Here is a 26,927-nt window from a genome sequence, read left to right as displayed (position 1 = left end):
AACCAACAGGTTCCATGGTCCCTAAACTTAGCATTGTCCTGATATCTCTTGTTCATTGCATGAGCCAGTGCATCTCCTCCTACCTGTATCCCTGCCCAATGGGCCACAGATGAGAGTCTTAGTGACCGTGATGCTATAGCATAGCCATCCCACTCACCCCAAGAAATGAGGTTAGAAATCACAGCAAAACTCTGAGTCTGCTATATTTTCTTTTAATTTTTAAAGATTTAGAAATTGAGGTCAAACAACATGGCCAAAGTGGTCCTCCAGCTAGCTAATGGCAGAGTTAAGCCTGAAATAAGTCCTATGACTAGTACTGCTTCTGGTAGTCCAGGTATAGTTGTGTTGTTGTGTTAGTCACTCGGTTATGTCCAACTCTTTGCAACTCCATGGACTGTAGCCTGCCAGGCTCCTTGTCTGTGGAAATCTCCAGGCAAGAATACTGGACTGGGTGACCATTCCCTTTTCCAGGGGATCTTCCCAATGAGGGATCGAACTTGGGTCTCCTGCATTGCAGGCAAATTCTTTACCATCTGAGCCACCAGGGAAGCTCAGGTATAATAGAAGCCCTTCGTTTCAGTCAAACAGATCATTTCTCTAAGGTGGATAGTATTCTTGATCCTCCTGGTGCTCTGTTCCTTTACTGGCTGGTGCACCCATTCGCTAGATGCTCTGAATGTTGGCCAATGAAGTTCATGGCTGCTCCTTCCCCAGAGAATTGCTTCTGGGCAAATAGAAACCCACAGGAGGCTGCACTACCCCTCCTCCCTCTTTCCAGCCCCTCACTTGGGCCAGACCTTAGCCAAAGACTAGCTCAAGGCCTAAAAGGCCAGTCCCCTTGCCTTGAGGTGCAGCCAGTTTTACAGTGCAATTTATGCTTCAGAATTCCTGTAGGATTGGGCATAAGTGAGATTCCAGTGAGATCGCGTTCTTGCTTAGCTTTTTCATCTACTCTGTCTTGCTTCCCTCATTCTCTTTTTCTTAAGAATATTCACCCAATTAATCACTTAAGAATCCCCACCATAGATCGGCTTCTAAGGAACTCAAACTAAGACAGTTGGTAGAGGAAGCAGACCCTCAGGAAGAGATTCTGAAGTTGGATTGCTCACTGTCTGTATGGCACTGAGTATGTGACATGGTAATAGTTCCTGGCATGCTGGAGCTATGGGATTGCTAAAACTAACTGGAATGAGATAGAGATGGAAGAGGACGCTCCAGTTGGCACAGTGCCTTGGGCATTTGAGGGGTTATGATAGAGACAGCAACAAACATTCATTCCACATAGCTCAGTCAGTAAAGAATCTGCCTGCAATGCAGGAGACTCAGGTTTGGTTCCTAGATCGGGAAGATCCCTTGGAGAAGGAAATGGCAACCTACTCCAGCATCCTTGCCTGGAGAATCCCATGGACAGAGGAGCCTAGTAGGCTACAGTCCATGGGGTCACAAGAGTTGAGCACAACTTAGCAACTAAAAGAAAGAGAAAGAAAAAGACAGACAGACAGACTTGGATATATTCATCAATGATTTTAAAGCAAGGTTCAAGAGTCAGATGGCCTTCTCAACAACACTTAAAAAGACCCATATCTTCTGCAGCTGAACGGCAGATACTGCTGAACAGGGTCTGGGCCAGGGTGATAATAGAGGTCCACAAGGCACAAAATTTACACTCAAGGTCGTTCATCAGTACTTGCATGACCCTGAGTATGAGCACCTCCTTAAATTGTACCATAGGAGCTTCGTTTGCCTCAGCATAGTCTTGAAAGTATAGCTGAAGATCAAACACAGGAGTTAATTTTATCAGAAGCAGAGCTTTGGAAAAATTTGAATTCCTGCCTAGTCAAGAATCCTATATCAGGAACTTCCTTGGTGGTCCAGTGTCTAAGACTCTGTGCTCCCAATGCAGGGGGCCAGGGTTCAATCCCTGGTCAGGGAACTAGATCCCACATGCCGCAACTAAGAGTTCGGAAGCCACAACTAAAAGATTCCACGTGCTGCCACAAAGATCGAAGATCCCGTGTACCACAACTAAGACCCAGGACAACCAAATAAATAGTTAAAAAAAAAAAAAAAGAACTCTGCATCAAAGTTGGAGCCATAATAGGGAAGGATTAGTGGTGCTACTGTTAAGAACCTGCCTGCCACTACAGGAGATGTGAGAGAGACAGCTTGGATCCCTGAGACAGGAAGATCCCCTGGAGGAGGGCCTGGCAACCCACTACAGTACTCTTGGCTGAGAATCCTACGGACAGAGGAGCCTGGGGGGCTGTAGTCCATAGGGTCTCAAAGAGTCAGACATGAGTGAAGTGACTTAGCATGCACGTAAGATTTTGAAATTTGGAATGAGAGTATCTGTGGAGATGGACTTGAGAAACTTGAATCTTCTGTTCCCTTTGAGCCCTCTGGGCTTACAGAAGTAGTTCATGCCCTTTGTTCAAAGGTGGGATTCCCTCCCTTCCTTGAAAACTAGGCAGAGAAGCCTCAAATGAGATGCATGCCTGATAAGGCACTTGCCCTCCTCAGCATCTGTTCCCACCTAATTTCCTGCCCACCAGACCTGTGACGGTGTAGTCACTAAGTCGTGTCTGACCCTTGAAATCCCATGGACTGTAGCCCGCCAGGCTCCTCTGTCCTTGGGGATTCTTCAGGCAAGAATACTGGAGTGGGTTGCCATTTCCTTCTCCAGGGGATCTTCCCGACCCAGGGATTGTGTTGCAGACATATTCTGTATTGTCTGAGCCACCAGGGCCAGCTGGGGAAGAATATAAATCTGTGTAAGGGGATTTGGTCAAAATAAACGAACTCTCCCTTGACACAGGACTTAATGTCCTGGAAAGAACACTGAGTGGCAGTGCTGGATGGCTATTGGAAGTGTAGAAAAGTGATGGCCCACACTGAATGAAGTAGAGGTGGCAGAACTGCCTAGATAGCCTATTGAGGAAGGAATAGTGCTAAAACAGATCTGTTGCAAAAGATTTGACAACAACAAAGGTCCATCTAGTCAAAGCTATGGTTTTTCCAGTAGTCAGGTATGGATGTGAGAGCTGGACCATAAAGAAAGCGGAGTGCTGAAGAATTGATGCTTTTGAACTGTGGTGTTGGTGAAGACTCTTGAGAGTCTCTTGGACTTCAAGGAGATAAACCCAGTCAATCCTAACAGAAATCAGTCCTGGATATTCATTGGGAGAACTAATGCTGAAGCTGAAGTTCCAATACTCTGGCCACCTGATGCTAAGAACTGACTCATTTGAAAAGGCCCTGATGCTGGGAAAGATTGAAGGTGGGAGGAGAAGGGGACGACAGAGGATGAAATGGTTGGATGGCATCACTGACTCGATGGACTTGAGTTTGAGCAAGCTCTGGGAGTTGGTGATAGACAGGGAGGCCTGGCCTGCTGCAGCCTATTGGGTCACAAAATGTCAGACATGACTGAGCAACTGAACAGATAAGAGCTAATCATGTTCCTAAGCCAGGACTGTAGGACATTCTGTTTAACAAGGTGATAGTGAGTGTAGTGGTAAGAGGGCACCAACCTTGATGAAAAGGTATCCTCTATGAGTTGGAATGAACAGTAAGAGATTCTGTTATGGACCTGGGCTCCCTGGAAGTGATGGGGATGATAGGATCCAGGAAGAGCAGAGACCAAGTGACCACACTTAACCCTCTAAAAAAGTGGGCATAATGACCATAATGGGCAAAAATGACCATCAGGGAGACTTGACCCACAGTCATCTCTGGGGATGATTCATACAAAATAGCATGCCCATAAGGGTACTCTTTAACATAGATAATAAAAAAGAATCAGGAACACATGAGCAAAAGTGTGATGTCAGTTGCACCCACAGGAAATCATGATCTCTTGCTACCCTTTTCATAATTTATTGGGTTGGCCAAAAAGTTTGTTTGGGTTTGGCCAACTGAACAATATTCTGGGGCTTCAGTTAATTTGGGAATTGGATGTGGTACCCCAAATGATACTATCTTTTTCTTCTAGATAGAACAGTTGTTTCTGCTCTTCCACCAGGGATGTACACTCGCTCCTAGATGAGCCCTTTCATGTTTGGAGGAGTCCACGTGCCCACCACTATGTTTATATGGTCTACTGGGGTCCTTTTCAAGTTGCCTTGCTGCGATCAATCAATTTCTCCTCAGTTTTCTACCCTAAGAAATCTAATTTCTCTGAGGATTGGAAGCAACATTTACTTCTTTGCTGCTCTACATAAGTCTCTGGGTATATAGACAATACTCAAAATGAAGATTTGGGGTAGAAACTAAGGTTATGATATGTTAATGTAATTTCATAATTTCAAATGTTTAGATAGTGATTCAAGCAAGGTTTATTTTAAACCCATTGGGTCTGACTTTCTTTGCATCTCTTTTTTTTTGAGTTTAAATATTTTTAAAAAAATGAGGATGTAGCCCCTTGATTGGCAAAGAGTTGGCAATGATTGAAGCAGAAGTTCAACCATACAACCAGCAGTTGACAGACCATCATGCTTGTATAATCCAAAATTTAGGGTCATTCCCTTTATTTTCCTTACCAGAAAGTGAATAAGGCTTCCTGCTAACGGGTACCTCGAAGAGTCCCATTCCTGCTGGCAGACACAAGGCATCCAGAGCCTGATTCAGCACATTCGTGGTCAGGACTTTGAACCAAATTAAGAGCCTCTTTTTGAATTGAGGGCCAGAGGGGACTTCCAAATGCCTTGAGGTTGCTCAGTGTCCTCAGCTAATTATACTGTTGTTTCAAATATGTAAAAGAGGAACTAGGCTCATGCAAAAAGAGTGGGATTCCCCTTTTGGCTCACGGTGGAGGAGTTTAAGCCTTTATTCTAAACATAATGTTCTGTCCTCTCCAGTTCTCCTGTTTCAACCCTTCCTGCCTCTTTCCTTTTATAAAATAAACAAAGCAAGATTGCACTTATGGGCCAGTTCCTGCCCAGTGGTTAGATCATTCACCAAACATCTTGGTGTGGACACCCCACTCATGTCACCACAGCTTGGGGTGCTAGAAGGGGACTAAGATGGAGTGGGGGTGGGGTGGGGGGTGTAAGAGCGTCCTGAGGCGTCTTGTGAGGAGAGTTCTATGGTCCTACAGTACTTGCTTGAGAGGATACTCTCAGAGAAGACCCTATTTCTGGCCAGTACACTTTTCAGAGAATCACAGGAGACTCTGCTGGTCTGGGTATTTCAAGCTCTATCCATTCCAGCTATCTCACTTTTTGAGCAAGGATCCTGAAATCCTTGACTGTAAATATAAAATGAAAACTTAACAAGCGTGCATAGCTTGATCCTAAGAGGGCTCAAAGGGCTCACTTGAACAAACCCAAATAGCTCCTGGCAGAGCTGAGACCAGCAAACAGATCTCTCTAGGCAAGGTTCTTTCTTGCAGACTGCAAGCCTGTTTGTTTTTGGATGTTCCTGTTGTGGCCCAGCTGACTTCTAGATCAAACAGATGTAGGCTCCAAAAGTCCCCAAGCACTTATTTCTAGGACATCATCCCCATTCACAGGCTTCCGAGCACAACGGGTGCAAGACATTGGGTGTGGGCTTTTCCACCCTTCCCTCCACCTCTCTCTACCCTCCACAAATTCACTCTTTGAGGACAGAATTCTCTATCCCAAACCATCAGGCTGCTCCGTGAGGTCCTTATCTAGTTGACCCTCATCTAGTTCAAACAACACAGGTTTGAACTGCATGGGTCCACTTACACGTGGATTTTTTCCCACTAAAGAGTATTACAGTACTATTAGTATTGTATTAGTATTATTACAGTACAGTCTGTGGTTGGTAGAATCCAGGACACAGATACGGAGGGTTGACTGTAAAGTTAAATGTGGATTTTCAACTGTAGGGAGGGTCAGGGTTCCTAACCCATAGTTGTCCAAGGGTCAACTGTATTATTGACCAAGTGGGTCCCATCTGTACTACTCAAGCTTGCAAGTGTTTATACTCAGTTTTGTGCCTCTAAAAATCCTGCAAAGAGGCCTGCTTGGTGGTTAAGAAAAATACTTCTTATAAAGTTTTAGAGCTGATACCCGCTGTGGATAAGACTGGCCCCACACTTTCAGTACTCACCATCCATACCCCCAACCCTAGGGCATTCAGTTGCTATAGAAGCAACTATTAGCTAAAGTGACAGTCTTCCCTTTTCATTCATATATAACATTTCTCCTCCAAGTTCTGGGTCATTCCTAAATGTGCACAGAGTTCAGTTATTTCCTCCCTGCTATTATGACAATTCAATTGATCCTCATAACCCTGTGAAGTCCTAAGTCAAAATGATCTTAATCTTTTGATTAGTTTCCTTATTTATTAAAAAAAAAAAAAAGGAATCAGTGGTTGCTCAAGGTAACTCAAGTTGTCTAACTAGAATTCCAAGTCTGACCTATTCAATGTCTTACACAAAGATATAAGTCTGACTTATATCAAATCCAGGGTTTTTTCCACTGTTTCTTGCTATCTTACTACATGATTTCCTCCCAGGTGTTTAAGAATATATTTGTGTGTGTGTGCACTCAGTCATGTCTGACTCTTTGAGGCCCAGTGGACTGTAGCCTGCCAGGCTCATCTGTCCATGGGATTCTCCAGGCAAAATTACTGGAGTGGATTGCCATTTCCTCCTCCAGGGGATCTTCCCGACCAAGGGATCAAACCTGCATCTCTTGGGTCTCCTGCATTGGCAGGCAGATTCTTTACAATTGTGCCACCAGGGAAATTTAAAGTTAAAAGATGTTTTCTCTATGGTATTTACTAAAAGGTACCTTCAGGATTGGGCTTCCCTGGTGGCCCAGCATCCGCCAGCAATGCAGGAGTCATAGGAGATGCAGGTTTGATCTTTGAGTTGGGAAGATCTCCTGGAAGAGGAAATGGCAACCCACTCCAGTATTCTTGCCTGGGAAATCCCAGGGACAGAAGAGATTGGCGGGCTATAGTTGATGGGGTCACAAAGAAAGGGACATGACTGAAGCGACTGCGCACACACACACCTTCAGGATTATGGAGTCAGTTATTGGCCACTTCCAAAATACCATTTTCTGCCTTTAGTATTAATATACTGTATGATCCTTAAGGTGAGACCCACACATTTTTTTCCTGTGGTAGCGAGACTGCCCAGTCAGAAATCTCTGTTGGTGAAGGAATCAGTATCACCTCTGTTCTTAATGTCTGTGTGGTTCTCCCATTCCTTCCAAGCTCTCCCTCACCTCTCTTACCCAACCTTCTCTTGTATATGACACAGGTGACAAACTCTTGGGAGTTGGAGTCACCTTTCCATGTTTGACTTCTCCTTCTAGGTCATCCATTGAATGAAATGTGAAATCTAATGTAAGGACAGGATAGACTCAAATCCCACTGCCAACCTCAGTAATCACCAGGGATTCCTGAAGACAAAGCTATATCAAGTCATACCATTTCAAATGTCTCTGGTTTTAGTGCTATAATGGATAATTGTGATGTCTGCATAGCACTTAATAATCCTCTTCTCTTAAACTGTCCCCTATTCCCATTTTAGGGATAAACTCATAGAAGCCATACTTATATAATTCTGTCTCCTTGGAATTCGTAGAGGTTGGATAGACCCTGTCTAACCCGAAGAGGACCAATCAGATATTCTCCTAGGATGTGGAATTAAGTCAGCATGTGAGTGGGTGGTTGGAAATATAACAATGTAAACTTAAGAAGTGTGGAGTGTGGAGTAGCTGTATTCCGTCAATAGCCTAGGAGAGCAGAGAAAAATGATCTGGACATACAGAAACAGAGATAGGATAGTTCTGGCCATTTACCAGGCTTAGATTCTTGTCACTTTCTGAGGGCCTGCTGACTTCTTAGCGCAAGAGTCTGTTCAACATCCTCTCTCTTTAAAAACAAAAAAAAAATTACAGTTGGTTTACTTGACATTAGAGGGTCATAACTTATAGAGCTGGTTAAATTTGTTCATAAGCTTCCTCTTTATCTTGACTTCTCATTCTCTTGAACTCCTGCCAGGGTCTGGAGTAGAAACCTTGCCGGAAATTGATTTTTGCCCATGTGTTTATCCTGGTTTCCTTCCTGCCTGCTTCTCTCTACACCCTCCAAGCCACATCTTCGTTGTGATATTGTTCTTTCAACCATGTCCACTGCTGACTGGAACTCTCATTTTTCCTATAAATAAGCTTTACTATATACATCACAGCAAAACAGACTACCTGTCTACTTTTTTCCTTGAACTGAAACCTGGACGTGCTAATTTCTTGGTCACTCATTTGAGAGAGGAATCTGCCTATTCTCCCAGAGGACCTCAGAATTTGACATTGAACTCGCTATTAACATCCTGGCTCTGCCCTGTCCACAGATAGAGCATGGATCTTTAGCTATTCTGATCACCTTCATCAAGAATGTCATGTTATGCCTGTCATTATTTCTATCATCTTATGAAACCTCCCCCTGCCTCAATTTCCAAATGCTCACAAATTCACTGAGGATTTGGTAATCTAGATATGGTCCTACTCTTTGACTTGACTCCAGTCATCCCAAGAAATATTCATCATCCGTGTCACTGTCTCATCCTTTATTCTAGTCTGTTTTTAACCATATATTCCCATGAATTTCATGCAACAAACATGAATATGCCTTTGTGGCAAATACTGTAGATTGCCTGTCCTGTGGGTACTCACCTCCCCTACAGATTCTTTACTCAGTTGAGGCTGATACTTGGTTACCCAGCCTCTTTGGCAACTAGCTATTAGTGGCTAAGTGACTCAGTCATGATCAAGGAAATGTAAGAAAAAATTTCAAAAATGTTTCCTTAATTGATAAAAGGAGAGAAGCCAGGGAAGAGACTCCGAGTCTCCTTTTCTGCTTTTGGCCTTTGTCATGTGAGGATACCATGCTTGGAGCTACTGCAGTCATCCTGTAGCTCTGACCAGCCCCTGTGGTTGGTAGAAAAGACAGAAAACTCTGTAGTTCTTGATGATATTGTGGGGCTTTCAAATCAACACTGCAACCAGCTACTTCTGGGTTTCTTGTTACTGGGCAAAAGTACACTCCAAATATTTGTCAGTTTTAGATCAAGACCTTTGCTACTTGTAGTTGAAAGCAACTTATATACACTATTAGTATATCAAGAAAAACAGCATCAAAAACACTAAAGTCTTACAGTAGAGGAGGTTAAATATATAATTGTTGAAGCATTAAAATCTCAAAGTAATAATTTCCCTAGTTTTATTAGCAAGAAAATATACAAGCATAGCAATGCATGGTAACTTGGCATTTCTGTCTCTTTACTAGCTATTTGCAAGTTGTGAAGCACCATAAAATAGTGGTTAACTGGAGTAGGCTAAGAGGTTACCACGTGGGCACCAGAAGGTTGTTACAAGACTTGCCTTTGTTCCAGATATTATGCTAGGCTCTGGAGGTACTTATTAACTTGCTGGTCTTAGGATTCCTTTACACTCAAAATTTATTGAGGACTCCAAAAAACTTTTGTTCATATGGGTTTTATCCATTGATATTTCCTAAATTGATATTGAAACTGTACTTCTTGATAGTGAAAGTGTTAGTCATTCAGTTGGGTCTGACTCTTTGCAACCCCATGGACTGTAGCCCGCCAGGCTCCTCTATCCATGGAATTCTCCAGGCAAGAATACTGGAGTGGGTAGCCATTCCCTTCTTCAGATCTTACCAACCCAGGGACTGAACCTGGATCTCCTGCATTGCAGGTAGATTCTTTACCATCTGAGCCTCCGGAGAAGCCCCTTACTTCTTGATAAAGCACATGCATTTAAGAAATAAGAGCAGACAAGATTATACTTTCTTCCAACCAAATTCATCAGTCTCCTACAAGGTATCCCTAACTGGGAGCTTTTGCTCTTGGTATATAGGAAGAGGAAACTAAAACCAATATCAACTGTATCTCAAAGGAAAGGACCCTATTACATGCTGGAAGGGAACTCCAAGCTTGTTTTCCCTGGAGCTACCACATCAGTTCCAAGATTTGAAAAGCTATGCCTTCGGTGCAATGGCTTTAATGACTAGCTAAATACCCAATAGACTTAATCCATTTTCTATTACCACAGACTGGGTACTCTTGGCATTCCCAGCTTGGAGAAATCTAGGGATAAAAAGTTGATTACATACATACTTACACAAATTGTATTTAATTCAAACTTAAGGTAAACACAGAAAGTATAAGTGTCTTAGCTGTCGAAACAAGAGACTGTGGCAAAGTTTGCATGCAAACACAATGCTAGAGATTGCCATCCCAGGGAAACATAGGGACATGAAAAAGGAAATAGGGAAAGAAATACTAGAAACTGGTACATTAACAAGCAAGCTATAAATTCACAAAAATGCACAGTGAGTCACTTGGATACAGAAGACATCTGTGAGAAGGCCATGTGAAAACTGCCACTGGGTCTAAGAAATGTCTTATAGGGAATCTGGAGGAAGGACGTAAAATGTGTCAGCTTCCTTCTACCTCCCATTGGTCAAAATTTTCTTACAGAAGAGAAACTCACCCACACCACCAGACTATGTTACTTGGCCATTCCAAGTACCTGCCAGGTGAGCCAGAGCCTCCATGGATCTGGTTAAGTTAAATCTTGACAAGAGAGCTTCTATAGGTGCTGTTATGATGGCACCATGGAAGCTGAGCCCTGGAAGAGGATGAGATGACTGGAGGTATTTAGAGTTGAGGCTACAGTAGCAGCGACCACTGAACAAGCTTGGGATTGGAGCTGAGCAGATCTGGGAAGATGCATAAACAGTCTGGTATAAATGTCACTTGACTAAAATGTGACTTCATGCATACATCTGGAAGTTGGGGCTTCCCTGATGGCTCAGGCGGTAAAGAATTGGCCATGCAGGGACCACAATTTCTACAACAATTTATATCAAGGTATTTGCCAGTTATTAGAAACACACAGGGATAAGCCGTCTAGGATGGACCAAGAGCCTAACCAATATAGCCATTTTTGCACTCTCCTTCAAAAGTCACTCTGCTTTACTTAATGCATTAGAAGATAACTTCCTTATAAAATGTTTGAAGCCTATTTGTTGCCAAACAAGAGAAAAACGGGTTATCATTTTCTTTAGTTTCTTTTTTATTTTTGAGTCCTGTGATGACTGGTACTATTCAAACAATGTTCGATTTTGTTTTAAGTTGAAAAAAAAAGAAAAAGAAAAAGGAACAAATACTAGCAGTCACAATTAATGGTCAAGAGACTGTTCACTGCTTAGTTGGTGGTCCCTGAGGCATCTTTACTTTGATGGATGGTTCTTAATAGTACTGTATTGTGTAACTTAGAAAAAAAAATCCCCCAATGTCACAATACATCAGCATTTCAAGGCTTTTTTTTCCATCTAGGTTCCAGAATATGGCACCAACATAAAGCAGTGAGCTTTTCATGAATCTGGGATTCCAAATAGCTGTGTATTGTTCTTACTTGAAACAGATAAAGCTTTTTAAAAAGTGGCTGATTTTTTATACTATCATGACATACACAGTAGAACTCCTTTAAGAATGCCAATCATCTACCACTCACTTTCACTTCAGTACATACCATCTTGGAAGATCTCGAGTCTAAATATAGTTTAACCTCTCCATCTGCCATCCCAAATTCTTGACTAGCAAAGAAAAGAAGGAGAGGGTCAAATGCCCATTCCCATGAGGGTAATTTTTTTTTTCATAATCATTTAATTCTTTAGAGATCTCTTAAGCATCAATCTGTAGTTGAAAAGGAACAGTCTTCTAAAACTTGACAATTATTCACATTTTACTTCTTTTCTTAGTCTTAAAAGTGAAGGGATGCTATCTTTTATTTTACAAGTTCTCTTTAAAACTTCAAGTTAGCTTCCCAAATTTACACAAATTCAATCAAATCTAATCCTACCACAAATATAACCACCATCTGTGTCTTAGAGAAAGTGACTCCCAGATGGGTGGGAATTAGCAAGGGCATGGATTGATTCCACAGAATATTTCATTTATTTTATGATTTTATTGTGACAGGATCAGGTCTGAGATGAGGGAAATGGAAACAGCCTTGTTATAAGGAATAATACATTATAACACTTCTAACTCAAATTAAGCTTTTTTACAGGAAAATTACAAATGTATGAATGTTCTAAGAGCTGACTATATACTTTCAAGTTCACATTTTCTCCCAACAGATTTGATTTTTTGCCATCATGTAATCCAGAGAAAGAGTCACTTGTTGCATATCAGACATAACAGGAAACTACACAGCCCCAGGAATATGGGGGCAAGAAGTGCTCTTCTTGGACCAACTAGCAGGTCAAAGGTGACAGGTGACCTACGTTACCACTCCTATGAAACAATGCATTTCTCTACAACATGGAAATCAGACTTGATTTTAGACCACATCTAGGGCTTTCCTCTTGATGTGAAACTAGTAACAACAGCAACAGTGGTTTTTATTCTTTATTCTTTTTTATTCTCAAACTGATTGTTAATGAGAAAAAACATGGAGCAGTTAACAATGCAACTCAAATATTAGTCTTCTCTTTCCAACTCAAACACTGAAATAGGATACTCCTTTTTATGATATTCTGGCCATCATGTTCGTTCTTTCTTTTTTGGCTTCAGAGTCCTTTCCTAAAGAAAATATGCTACCTGGCATTCTATATTTCTCCGAATTTCCAGGAGGGAAAATAAGACAAATGAAGTGACATCTAAAAACACCCGGGATTATGTTTTTAAAAACAAGACAATAATTTTGACCTGCTTGCTTTAATTCTTTTCTATATTAACTTGATGAAATATTTATAAAAGTCCAAGAGATTATTGATATGCAGTAATGACTACACATTAATGGAGCTATTCATCATAAACTCATCACTGAAGTAACTGGAAAAGAAATTTATTCTGTTTATACAGTATTGAAACAACCAAAACATTCACACACCCATAAAGTGCAAAACTCTAAGTATTATTAAATAATAATTGATAATTCTTTAATACTGCAACATCTTGAAATACCTTCCAAATGACCAAAAATAGATTAAATTTTGTTCAGAAATAACTTCAGTTTCTTTTAAACAGAACTGTATATTTTAAAAAACTAGTAATCTATGTAAGATATACACAAAAGCCTGAACTGACTAGATTGCTCAATGAATAATACTCCACACTGTTTTGCTGTTATGGATAAATGAGCTTATAATTCAATGAAACCCATTTAAGAAGCTCTAGTCTATAGAATGACATGTTCAAATTGTTTGGTCCTGTTAGTTTTATTAACGAAAACCTCCCCTTCCTTTATAAGATGTTTATTTCCTCTGAATATCACCTTTAAAAGGCTTGACTTGATTGTTGTCAAAATAAACCACAGGTCAAGTGCAACCCTCCAGTCTCCAGCCTATAGGCTCGACATGAGTTTCAGCTTTGTGTAAGCCAGACAGTGACGTTCTCATGAGTTTTTCATTGGAAATTTCACAGTCTAATATTAACACTTTCCACAAAGTATCCCTCCCTTTTCTAGGCTTTGGGTACAATGTCAAATTAATAATGACATGTGGTGTTCCTTAGCATAACCTGCCAAAATGTGATAATTTCCTTGGAAGAAAAGCCATGGGCTGCAATCACACGTCTGAGCTGACAGACATCCAAATGAATCCTATATAAAAAGAAAAGGTTGGTGTCTTCTGGAATATGAATGTCCACTTTTAATAAATTCAAACAGATCCCAACATAAACATCTTCAAACTTGATGCATTTTACGTGACTCATCATTTCATAGATTCTTGGCACCAAATCTCTGGACGTTATATAACGCAATCCACTGCAGGAAGGAGGGAATACCTTGAAGGGATATTCCTGGTAGGAAATATGGGTTTTTTGGTAAAATCCTCTACGGGAATAATTACCAGTTAGAGGATAACCTGTGAAAAACTTCTCTGAGTGGTTTAAATTTAAAAGATACTTCACTAAATTGCCAGTATTGACGAAAACATCAGTGTCTGTCTTCATGATATACCTGGCATTGGGGCAAAACTCAGCTACCCACCTAAATGCCATAATGATTTTCAAGGTCAGATTATTGTATGTGTCTAAAACATCCTGTCATATTATGTCCCCATAAAGGAGGTGTTCATCCTCTAAGGATAATGCTAACACTTTGTCTTCCTTTTCAGCCTGTTGGCTTAATAAGAAAAACGTAAGAACTTCATATCCCCACCAAGACTTCTTTTCACCCCAAGTAACTCTAATGGCCTGCCTGGCTTTCACATCTGAGGGGTGTGAGGTCACCAGGATGACAACAAATGGGTTTTGATGAGAGCAGTTCGAATGCTCTTGAAGTGTGAAGCGGAAGTCTTGTCTGTAAATGGGTTCATACTCATAGAAGTACATCCAGTTCACACATTCTATCACATTGTAGACTGATACTGGCAGACTGAGGTACCACATCACCAGGAAACTCAGCAGGGACAGCAGCAGAAGGCTCCACTTCAGGGATCTCAGTGATATCCTAGCTGGAAGTGTGGTCAGGAGTGCCGGAGCCATTCACAGCAGCTCGGAGGCACGCAAGCCTCAGGTTCTTCTTGATTTTTCTCTTCTGAGTGAAAGACTTTTAATTTCACCAACTGAGCATTCGATATGAGCAATTGAGCTTTCGACTGATGCTGAAGCTGAAACTCCAATACTTTGGCCACCTGATGCGAAGAACTCATTTGAAAAGACCCTGATGCTGGGAAAGATTGAAGGCGGGAGAAGGGGATGACAGAGGATGAGATGGTTGAATGGCATCACCGACTCAATGGACATGAATTTGAGTAAGCTCTGGGAGTTGATGATGGACATGGAGGCCTGGCATGCTGCAGTCCATGGGGTTGCAAAGAGTCAGCCACGACTGAGTGATTGAAATGAACTGAACTGAGCATTCGATAGCAAGTAGCAGTCAAAATAATGCTTGCAATTTCTACTGAAAAACATAGACTCTCAGATTGGCTTAAAATTCTGCTTATAAGAATTCTGCTTATACTGCTTATAAGACACATGCCTGCAGAATTTCAGATGAGACTAAAGTACCATCTGAAGTGTTCTGTTTTCCACATTCCATGCTCTAATTATAAGATTTGCCCCGGTGGGGCAGTTGAACATTGCCAAGGCCAGAGCCCCAGGGCCTGGCTGATCGTGGCTCCATCCCAGCTGGGCTCCAGAGGGGGCCTGAGGAGTAGGTGGCACCACCCTGTCCGCCTCCTTGCCAAGCAGCCCCGGCCCGGTGTCCCTCCATGAGGGTATTTTTATCAGAGCTTTCACTGTGTCATTTATGTCCTCCTCTATAGCTATTGCCTCCACATTTCCTGTCTGCCCATAGCTTGATCTGGCCCTTTCTGGATGCTTTAGGAGGACATATTATCAGACTGATTGCTCACAATGCATAAAAGCACATCGTCTGACACGTGTGAATGCCTAAATAGCACTCTGCAGCACTTCACTGGCTCAAAGCCTATTACTCACACATCGAGGATGGCCAGCAGGTTCAGAGGCTGCAGAAGGGCAGAAACTGTTTGAATACATGAACATTCAACAGCTCCAAGGCTGGAAGTTCATGCTAGTGATGATTTCCATGCTAGTGATGGTGATTCGTGAGGCTCGGAAGAAACAGCGCCCCTCCCTCCCAGCTACACCCACTCAACTCATACAACACAGTATTCCCTGACTAGGCAGCCTTGGGAACTGACATCCTAATGTCAGAGATGCCTTCTCTGAGTTAAGGGGCTGTCCTTTTCAAGGCGGAGTCTCCTGCAGGGCAAAGGCTAGTGCTATTGCCTAGTGGGTTTATTAGGACTGGAATCTTCCATTCTCTTGTCAAAGTGCAAGTAGATAAAAAATCTAAGTGATCCTGGGTGAGACAGGGAAGGAGAAAATTGAGGGCAGGGAAAGATAGTCTGGGTGAGTTGGGAAGTAGGGTGAGATTCCTCAGAGTCAGCCCTGTTGGATATGGGGGAAAAAGACCCATGACCAGTTTTACCTTCCCCACTTTGCTCAGGTTCATCTGGGAAACATGATTTATGAAACTGAGGATGGGGTGGGTAATATACAACTACTCAAAATCCATCACTTCATCCTCTTGTGTCATCTTTTTAACGCCTTTTCACCAGCCACAACAGTCTCACCTCAAATGCACACTCATGCCTAAGTCATGAGCAACAACGTGGTGTTACAAGTTAGTTATTATTAAGATAAATACTTTAAATCTTCAGCAATTGCCTCTTGCTTGGTTAATAACTTTAACAAGAACTTTGAACAGGATCTGTTCAAATATGCCCTGTTTCAGACATATTCTTGGATAGAACAGAAAGGGTGAATAACAGCTAACGTGCCTTGCTTTGCACATAAACAGCAGCTTAGCTCACCCATGTCTATGGAATCGTGCCAGACTCCATCGCATGCTCTAAAAGGCCTTTTGGGGTCTGAGCTCAGTGGCCTCTTCAGCTTTGCTTCTTGTCATACTTTCATTTGCACCATTTGTTCCTGCCATACCAAAAGGCTTGTTATTTTCCCAAATACACATTTCTTCAGCCTTAAATGCTACCCTTCATCCAGTGCCTTAATTTCAGAGTATTTCACTTAATTATACTCTGATTAAGTATTATTGATTTTAGAAAGTGAGATTTTCCTGACAAACTCTCCCCTATTAACTCCATTTTCATTTATAGAGTTCCCTTCTTTAGGGTTCTTCTCATATATTTACTTCTCCTATTAGTTCCCTGAGGTCAGAGATTGTCCTACTGTCCTATTTTCTCTGTATCTCCAGTGTCTACTACACAGTAGATACTCTTATTTGCTGATTAAGAGGATATAAACAACTCATGCTTCCAAAACATTTGTTTCCATAAGTTGTCTAGATTCCATCATCAGATACTTATTAAGCAACAGATTTTAATGGCAGAGCACAGACAATTGCACGGTTGGACTGTTTCCACTTTTATTTTCTCCATCATCTTTTCTTAGAATGCAAAACTCAGTAACTGATTCCAGCTCCGTGAGTTGTTCGGATATCCATGCTGCTTCTATTCAGAGGTTCCAGTCGGCTTTCTCTGTGCTTGGTAATTGAACACCAACCTCATCAGTAATATGAAATGAACTGTGATTTGATATGATTACAGTGAACCATGTTTATTTTGTGTGTATGTATAAGGCTTCTCAACTTGCTTGGTCTTTTACATGGCAAATGAATTTTACGTTTGTTTTTCCCTTAGTGCCAAGTGAAAGTTATTTGTGTCTGAATGAAAAGGAAAAATATTTTTGTTAAATATAACTTTACCCAGGAGAAAGGATTCTGAGCAGAAAGATGAGCAGGGGACCCCAGGAATCAGTCTCCCAACAACTGCATAGGCAGAATCTTTCTGATGTAACTATTTATAACTCTGGGGTCTGTAGAAGGCTTAGACTTCCAGGATAAGACTTGTAAGGTAAATTGTGATTAATTTTGGTCATTTTCAGCTCTTAGCACAGGAGCATCTGCCACCCGCCCACACCCCCACCCTCCCTCCACATGGCAGGCAGCTGTATATGTGTTCCTTTCGTACAGCTTGCAGGAGCCAGGATGAGCAACAAGGACCTTGTTCTCCAAATATTGAAGATCCATGCTCTGATTGCTGCTTCTGACCACTGAGGTTCAGACAGTATCTCACCTTATAAGTAACTACTTTAAATGTAAATGGATTTACATTTGTAAATGTAAACTCTCCAGTCAAAAGACAGAGACTGGTAGAATGGATAAAAATGCGTGACTCAATTACATGCTATCTACAAGAGATACAATTGAGACCCAACGACACAAAACAGGTTGCAAATGATGGAAAAAGATATAGTAGATGGAAATATATAGATGGAAAAAAAAAATATAGATATATAGATGGAAGAAAATAGTAACCAAAAGAGAGCTAGAATGGCTATATTAAGATCAGACAAAATAGACTTAAATCAAAAGTATTTACAAGAGATAAAGAAGGACATTATATATTAATAGAAGTTTCAATATAGCAAGAAGATATAACAATTACAAATGCACCCTTACCTAATGAAAGAGTAATAAAAATATATGAGGCAAAAATTGATAGATTTGAAAAGAGAAATAAACAATTCTACAATAATAGTTGGAGAGCTTCAATACCAATCTCATAATAATGAAAGACAGAAGATAAGTAAGGAAAAGAGAACTTAATGCAATAAATCAACTAGATCTCACAGATTTATACAGAACATTCCACCCAACAATAGCATACACATTCTTCTTAAGTGCACAGGGACATTTTCCAAGATAGACCATAAGTTAGGCCATAAATTAACTCTCAATAGGTTAAAAAAGATATATATCATACAAAATATCTTCTCTGATCTCAACGGGATGAAATTAGATATCAGTACCATATAGAAAGCTGGAAATTTCATGAAATTATACAAATTAAACAACACAGTTTAAACAATCAATGAATCAAAAAAGAAATCACAAGGGAAATTAGAAAATACTTAGGAACAAATGAAAACACAACATCTGAAAACTTATAGGACACAGCAAAAGTGGTGTTAAGGGGCAAATTTATAGCTATAAATGTTTTGCATCCATGTATGTTTTTAATTAAATTCTCCCAATACCCCAGTAGGTTAGTCATTAGAAAAACATTAAAAAATTTAAAAGATCTCAAATCAACAAACTAACTTTAAACTTATGGAACCAACTAAACTCAAAGCTATCAAAGGGAGGCAAATAAAAAGATAGAGCAGAGATAAACAATACAGAGAATAGAAAAATAACAGAAAATTAATAAAACCAAAAGTCAGTTCTTTGAAAAGATTTAAAAAATTGGCAAATCTTTAGCTAAATGGACTAAGAAAAAAGACAAGATGAAAATACTGAAGTAAGAAATGAAAATGGGGGCACTACTATCAATTTGGGTGCTTCCCTGGTGGCTCAGATGGTAAAGAATCCACCTGCAATGCAGGAGATCTGGATTCGATTCTTGACTTTGGAAGATTCCCTGGAGAAGGGAATAGCTACTCACTCCAGTATTCTTACCTGGAGAATTCCATGCACAAAGGAGCCTGGTGGGCTATACAGTCCATGGTGTTGTAGAGTTGGACACAACTGAGCGACTAACACACTCACACATACTATCAATTTTACAGAAATAAAAAAGATTATAAAAGCACTATGAACAATAATTCCATACCCAAAAAAAGAGGATAATCTAGGTAAAATGGACAAATTAATGGAAATACAAAACATAAAATTATTAGAAAATCTGAATAGACCTATAATTAGTAAGGAGATTGAATGAGTAATCAAAAATCTCCTGACAACGAAAATCCCTGGACCTGATGACCTCACTGGCGAACACATTTAAATGCCACACATTTAAACAACTAACACTAATCCTTCTCAAACTTTTCCAAAAAACTGAAGAGGAGGGAACACATCCTAACTCATCCTATGAGGTTATCATAACCCTGATACCAAAACCAGATAAAGATACCCCAAGAAAACTACACAAAATTTCCTTTGAATATTGATTCAAAAATACTCAACAAAATACCAACAAACAAAATTCAGCAGCATAGAGAAAGAATCATACACCATGACTGAGTGAGATTTATTCCTTGAATGCAGAAACAGATTAACATATGAGAATTGGCCAATAATAGGCCACATCAATACAATGAAGGGGGAAAAACGCATGATATCTCAATTGATACAGAAAAAGTATATAACAAAATTCAACACACTTTCATGATAAAAACAGTCAACAGAATAGGAATAGAAGGAAATTACCTCCATATAATAAAAGCTATATGTAAAAAACCCCAGAAAACACATACTCAATAGGGAAAGATTGAAAGCTTTTTCTTTAAGATTAGAAATGAGACAAAGATGCCTGCTTTTGCCACTTCTCTTCAACATAGTACTGGAAGTTGTAGCAAGAGCAATTAGGCAAGAAAAACAAATAAAACATATCCAAATTAGAAAGGAAAAGGTTAAATTATCTGTTTCCAGATGATATGATTTTTTGTATAAAAAAAATCCTAAAGATTTCACAAAAAAGTTCTTAAAACTCGTAGGTGAATTCATCAAATTAGCAGCAGTTGATTTTTTGTGTGAAATCAACACACAAAAATGACTTGCATTTCTATACTTGAACAGTGAAAAATCTTAAAGGGAAATTATAAGAATAATTACGTTTATAACAACATCAAAAAGAACAAAATGCCTAGGAATTAACATAATCAAAGAGGTGAGAGACTTGTACAATGAAAACTATGAAACTTTGCTCAAAAAAAATAAAAAACATAAAGAAGTGAAAACATTTCATGTTCATGGATTAGAAGCCTTAACATTATCAAAATTTCAATAACGCCCAAAGTAACTACAGATTCCATGCAATCCCTCTCAAAATCCCAATGATGCTGTTGGCAGAGATAGAAAAATCAATTCTAAAAAACACATATAGAATCTTGAGGGACCCTAAATAGCCAAAGGAATCCTGAAAAGAATAAAACCGGAGGACTCACATTCCTTGGTCTCAAAGCTTATCACCCAGCTACAGTAATCAAAGCACTACGGCACTGGTATGGAAGACATATAGACCAATGGAAAAGAATAGAGATCCCAGAAATAATAATGGCATATATGGCCAGATTATTTTCAACATGAGTATTCAATGGAGAAAAGACAATCTTTTCAACAGATACTGCTGGGAATACTAGATACCACATGCCAAAAAAAAAAAAAAAAAAATGAAGCTTGACCTTCACTCAACACCAAAGACAGACGAATCAAACACCTCAATTTAAGACCTAACACTATACAACTTCTAGAAGAAACCATAGAGTAAAAGTTTCATGACTGAATTTGATAATGACTTCTTAAATATGACACCAAAGGCACAGGTAACAAAAGAAAAACTAGACAAATTGGTCTTTATCAAAATGAAAAGCTTTGTGGATCAGAAGACACTATCAACAGGATAAAAAAGCAATCCACAGGATGGCAGAAAATATTTGCAAATCACATATCTGATAAAGGATTCATAGCTAGGACATATAAATAACTCCTAAAACTCAACAAAAGAACAAACCACTCAATCTAAAATAGATAAAGGACTTGACTAGACATTTTCCAAAGAAGATATACAAATGGCATATGCTTGTGAGAAGATGTTCAACATGACTAGTAACTAAGAAAATGCAAATCAAATGTATGAGATAATATCACCTTTTTTAAATTAAAAAATATAATTTTAAAAGCCCTATGACATTATTTTTTAAGAAACAGAACCATCTGCATGCTACAAATATTTCTTCATTGATATTACATATTACTCTGACAACTGTATGATTAAACTGATGTGAGGAATATTAATTGAATCATTTTATAGTTACATTTTCTTATCGATACTGTACAAATGTGGTACTGGCTTTTTCATTGTTTTTCTTCTCTGTTTTCTTTTAAATGAATCCCTACATCTAAGAATTATAATATATTTACCCATTAAGATGACTAGAGCTTCCCTTGTGGCTCAGCTGTTTAAGAATCCACCTGCAGTGTGGGAGACCAGGGCTCGATCCCTGGGTTGGGAAGATCCCCTGGAGAAGGGAAAGGCTATCCACTACAGTATTCTGGCCTGGAGAAGTCCATGGACTTCAGACCATGGGGTCACAAAGAGTTGGACATGACTGAGCAACTTTCACTTCCAAGCTTCCCTGGTGGTTCAGAGGTTAAAGCTTCTGCCTGCAATGTGGGAGACCTGGGTTCGATCCCTGGGTTGGGAAGATCCCCTGGACAAGGAAATGGCAACCCACTCCAGTATTCTTGCCTGGAGAATCCCATGGACGGAGGCACCTGGTGGGCTACAGTCCACGGGGTCGCAAAGAGTCAGACACGACTGAGCGACTTCACTTTCACTATCAAAAAACAGAAAATAACAAGTCTTGGTGAAGATTTGTGGAAATTGCAACACTTGTGCACCATTGATGGGAATATAAAATGGTATAGCTGCTGTGGTAAATAATATGACAAAAAATTTAAAATGGAATTATATGAATTAGCAATTTCACTTCTGGGCATACACTCAAATGAATTGAGAGGCAATGTCTCAAGGAGATATTTTTACACCCATGTTCATAGCAGCATTATTCACTGTGACAAACATGAAAGCAACCTAAGCATCCATTGAGAAATGAATGGATAAGTAAAATGTGGTATACACATTGAATGGAATATTATTCAACTTCAAAAAAGAAGTATATACAACATGAATAAACCTTGAGGACTTCATGCTAAGTAAAATAAGCAAGTCACACACAAAAAGCAAATACATTATGATTCCACTTACATCCACTCATATGAGGTACTTAGAACAGTCAAAATCATCAAGACAGAAAGCATAATGCTGGTTTCCAGGGCCTGGGTTGGGGGAGAATAGTATGGGGAATTACTATTTAAAAGCAAAGGTACACTCTCCGACATAAACCACAGCAGGATCCTCTATGACCCACCTCCCAGAATATTGGAAATAAAAGCAAAAATAAACAAATGGGACCTAATTAAAATTAAAAGCTTCTGCACAACAAAGGAAACTATATGCCAGGTGAAAAGACAGCCTTCAGAATGGGAGAAAATAATAGCAAATGAAGCAACAGACAAACAATTAATCTCAAAAATATACAAGCAACTCCTGCAGCTCAATTCCAGAAAAATAAACGACCCAAGCAAAAAGTGGGCCAAAACCTAAACAGACATTTCTCCAAAGAAGACATACAGATGGCTAACAAACACATGAAAAGATGCTCAACATCACTCATTATCAAAGAAATGCAAATCAAAACCACAATGAGGTATCATTTCATGCCAGTCAGAATGGCTGCTATCCAAAAGTCTACAAGCCATAAATGCTGGAGAGGGTGTGGAGAAAAGGGAACCCTCTTACACTGTTGGTGGGAATGCAAACTAGTACAGCCACTATGGAGAACAGTGTGGAGACTGCTCAAAAAACTGGAAATAGAACTGCTATATGACCCAGCAATCCCACTGCTGGGCATACACACCAAGGAAACCAGAATTGAAGGATGTGTACCCCAATGTTCATCGCAGCACTGTTTACAATAGCTAGGACATGGAAGCAACCTAGATGTCCATCATCAGATGAATGGATAAGGAAGCTGTGGTACATATACACAATGGAATATTACTCAGCCATTAAAAAGAATACATTCGAATCAGTTCTAATGAGGTGGATGAAACTGGAGCCTATTATACAGAGTGAAGTAAGCCAGAAAGAAAAACACCAATACAGTATACTAACGCATATATATGGAATTTAGTAAGTTGGTAAAAATAACCCTGTATGCGAGACAGCAAAAGAGACACAGATGTATAGAACAGTCTTTTGGACTCTATGGGAGAGGGAGAGGGCGAGGGCGGGATGATATGGGAGAATGGCACTGAAGCATGTAAATCATCATATGTGAGACGAATCGCCAGTCCAGGTTCGATGCATGACACAAGGTGCTCAGGGCTGGTGCACTGGGATGATCCAGAGGGATGGGATGGGGAGGGAGGTGGGAGGGGGGGTTCTGGAAGGGGAAATCATGTACACCCAAGGCAGATTCATGTCAATGTATGGCAAAACCAATACAATATTGTAAAGTAAAAAAATAAATAAATAAAATTCAAAAAAAAAGGAAAAAAAAAGCAAAGGTGTAGTTTCAGTATTACAAGATGAAAAGAGTTACAGGATGGATGGTGGTGATGGTGTCATGACAATGTGAATGTATTTAATACCACTGAACCACATACTTTAAAATGGCTTAAATGGTAAATTTTATGTTATGTGTCATTTACCACATTAAAAAAAGAGAAAGAAAACCTTCCCAATATATAATTACTTGATACCAATCAAAAAATTAACTTTTTAGAAAGTTCGATTTTAATCAGCTTTAAAACTCAATGAATATGGAGAACAGTATGGAAGTTCCTTAGAAAACTAAAAATAGAGTTACCATATGATCTAGCAGTCCCACTCCTGGCACTATATCTGGAGAAAACCATAATTCGAAAAGTACACGCACCTCAGTGTTCATTGCAGGACTATTTACAATAGCCAAGACATGGATAAATATCCATCAACAGATGCATGGATAGAGAGGATGTGGTACATGTATACAATGGAATGTATGCATGTATACAACTCAGCCATAAAAAGAATGAAATAATGCCACTTACAGCCACATGGATGGACCTAGAGATGATTATACTAACTGAAATAAGTCAGAGAAAGACAAATACCATATGATATCTCTTATATGTGGAATCTAAAAAAGATGATACAAATGAACTTACTGACAAAACAGAAAGATTCATAAATATAGAAAACAAATTCATGGTTACCAAAGGGGAAAGGGCAGGGGAAGGGGAAAGGGGTGATGTGGAATTTAGGATCAACAAATACATATGACTATATATAAAATAGATAGACAACAAGGACCTATTGTATTGCACGGGGGACTATATTCAATATTTTGCAATTACTTGTAATAGAAAATAATCTGAAATATATATATATACATACACATATAACTGAATCACTTTGCTGTACACCTGAAACATTGTAAATCAACTATACTTCAATATAAAAAAATTTAAAAGACTTCAATGAGTAAAAGTACCAGCATCAGACAAGATTGTTCTCTGCTCTTCTTGTTAAAGAACAGTTTTTCAGTATTCTAAGTTTCTCATAATCTGACTCCAAAATGCAAATTTTTAGTATTTTCACTTCTATATTTTTCTCTTCATAATTGTAATATCAGAACTTAGTTTTCCTTTTAAAAGCAATGATTGCTCTCCAAATTCACTGAATTAGAAATCATTTTCTATCTCTTGAAAATGAAAGCTATGAATAGGTTCATTTTTCAATGAAGTGATTATGATGAGTTATTCATACAGCTAGAATGAACAGTAGGGTAGCATTTGTTAAAAAGGCTTCATGTCCTAGAATTAATGCTGCTATTTGAGTCATAGGTTTGAAAAAGAAAGGCTATGACCAAAAAAACCCACCAAAAACATATCAATCTAACAAAAGTTGCAGATTCATCCTTGTAGATACACTTACCATTTTGAGTTGCATTCATAGTTATTTCAATAGAAAATTATTTGGATATCTATCATCTGAAGAATGAGAATACAAACAGGGCAAATTTTTTACTTTCTGCACATACTTCCCAAGATTGATAATACAAGTTCCTATAAATATTCATTTCCCAAAAGCCTATACACACACACACACACACACATACACACACACACACACAATGTCTTCTTCTCATAGCTGTAGAAATGTTTCATTTATTGGTAACCAATTAAGCTTGAATTTAAGGAACCATCAATGAAGTGTTTTTGAGCATCTTGACTTGAAAGTTTACTTGGGAGGTGCATTATTTTAAGTTCTCCCCTGGATGTCACTTAGCTATTTTCTAGTAAATGAGTATTGCTTCCTTGAGTTTCTCAGATCTGACTCTTGCAGTTGACCAGGAAGATACATTGCATAGAAGAGAGGTTTATTGGATTCAGGTATGAGGAGCTGAATGGAGACCAATCACTGGGAAGTGGTCTAGGCCAGGATGTTTTGATAGGAAGGGGAGTCAAGCTCTGTTCTGAACTCCCACCTCTGTGGCCAAAGCTGTTCTCGTAACATGTCAACCAATCAATGGTTCCTTTAGTTTTTGTTTCATGTTCTTTTATCAGCCTGTACATCTGTCATTATTATAAACTTAAAATCAATACTGTAAACTTAAGCATGGTAAGGAACATCACTAAATACAGAAATATCATCAATTCAGTGAGATATGGCAATTTAACTACAAAGTTTGTCCTCTCGACATTATGACAGGCTGTTTTCTTCTAAATTTTGACATATAGTATTAATAATTGTTTCCAGGCATGTTTGCTATTTTTCAGGCTGTCTTAGAGGGACAGGCCATGCCCAGCAGAGAACAGGAAATGTACAGCAGAGATTTTGTCATGGGGAAACATACCTGCAGAGTAACTTGATAGAGCGTCGGACTTCAATAGTGTATTGTCTCCTGGTTCACTGAATCCTTTCCAAAATGATCTGAATTTATGTGATCATCAATCTGTGGGAGGTAGGAGAGAAGATATTATGGTTATTCCTTGCTTATAAGCAAGTCCAGTTGGTATGATCATTGAAACACAGCAATTACCTTTAACACTAGGAGCTTTTAACAACTCTGGAAAATACTGGACTCCAGCATGAGGTCCTTAAAATCCTAGGGAATAGTAAAGCTGTTGTGATGGACACACAGCTATTCAATGAAAGATCTGTTTTCTCGGCTGCCCAAGTGCTATTGGTAGACAGTAGGGTACCCAGCAATTCTGGTTTGCTTGGGATTTTTCAGTGCTGAAATCAGGATAGTCCTGGGAAATCTGGACACCTTATGAGACAGTCTTTAGCTGTCAGAACCTTCAGCAGTTCAGGTGCAGAGACCCATCTAGCATAAGGATGTCCCTTCTCTGCATGGCTCACATCCCATGACTGATCTGTGAGGGAGTACACAGACCTGGTCATCTGGCCCCCACTTAGAACATCTCTGAAGCTCCGGAGGTTCCCTGTGGGACCAAATGAGCCTGTATCACAGCTAGACCTCTCTCTCCTCTCAATCTTGCTTCCTTCTCTCCCTTCCATACTTCTGAATCTCAAGAGTGCTTCCTAATAAACATCTTGGATGTTAGAATCCATCTCGGAGTTTGATTCCCAGGGAACCCAAACCATATTGTGGTCCATCATCTAGGTTTCAAACAGAAGAGTGTATGAATTTATTAGCATTTATAGTGAAGGACAAGGAAGCTTGGTGTGCTGCAGTCCATGGGGTCGCAAAGAGTCAGATATGACTTGCAACTGAACAACAACAG

At 39.6% G+C, this 26,927-nt stretch overlaps 1 protein-coding gene across 1 annotated transcript; it reads right to left on the bottom strand.

The window, feature by feature from the left end:
• Positions 1–12,408: 12,408 nt before the first annotated feature.
• Positions 12,409–14,530, bottom strand: LOC145543303 (UDP-GalNAc:beta-1,3-N-acetylgalactosaminyltransferase 1-like). The gene is given in 1 exon segment (XM_081584436.1): positions 12,409–14,530. A coding segment is annotated over 1 exon segment (1,002 nt). The 5' UTR covers positions 14,501–14,530; the 3' UTR covers positions 12,409–13,498.
• Between the last annotated feature and the right edge of the window lie 12,397 nt (positions 14,531–26,927).

This window comes from Giraffa tippelskirchi, chromosome 1 (assembly GCF_054371585.1).
Source record: "Giraffa tippelskirchi isolate mGirTip1 chromosome 1, T2T-mGirTip1v1.2.pri, whole genome shotgun sequence".
Classification (NCBI taxonomy): domain Eukaryota; kingdom Metazoa; phylum Chordata; class Mammalia; order Artiodactyla; family Giraffidae; genus Giraffa; species Giraffa tippelskirchi.
The sequence above is the reverse complement of the archived record's forward strand: the minus strand, read 5'-3'. Positions and strand labels throughout refer to the sequence as shown.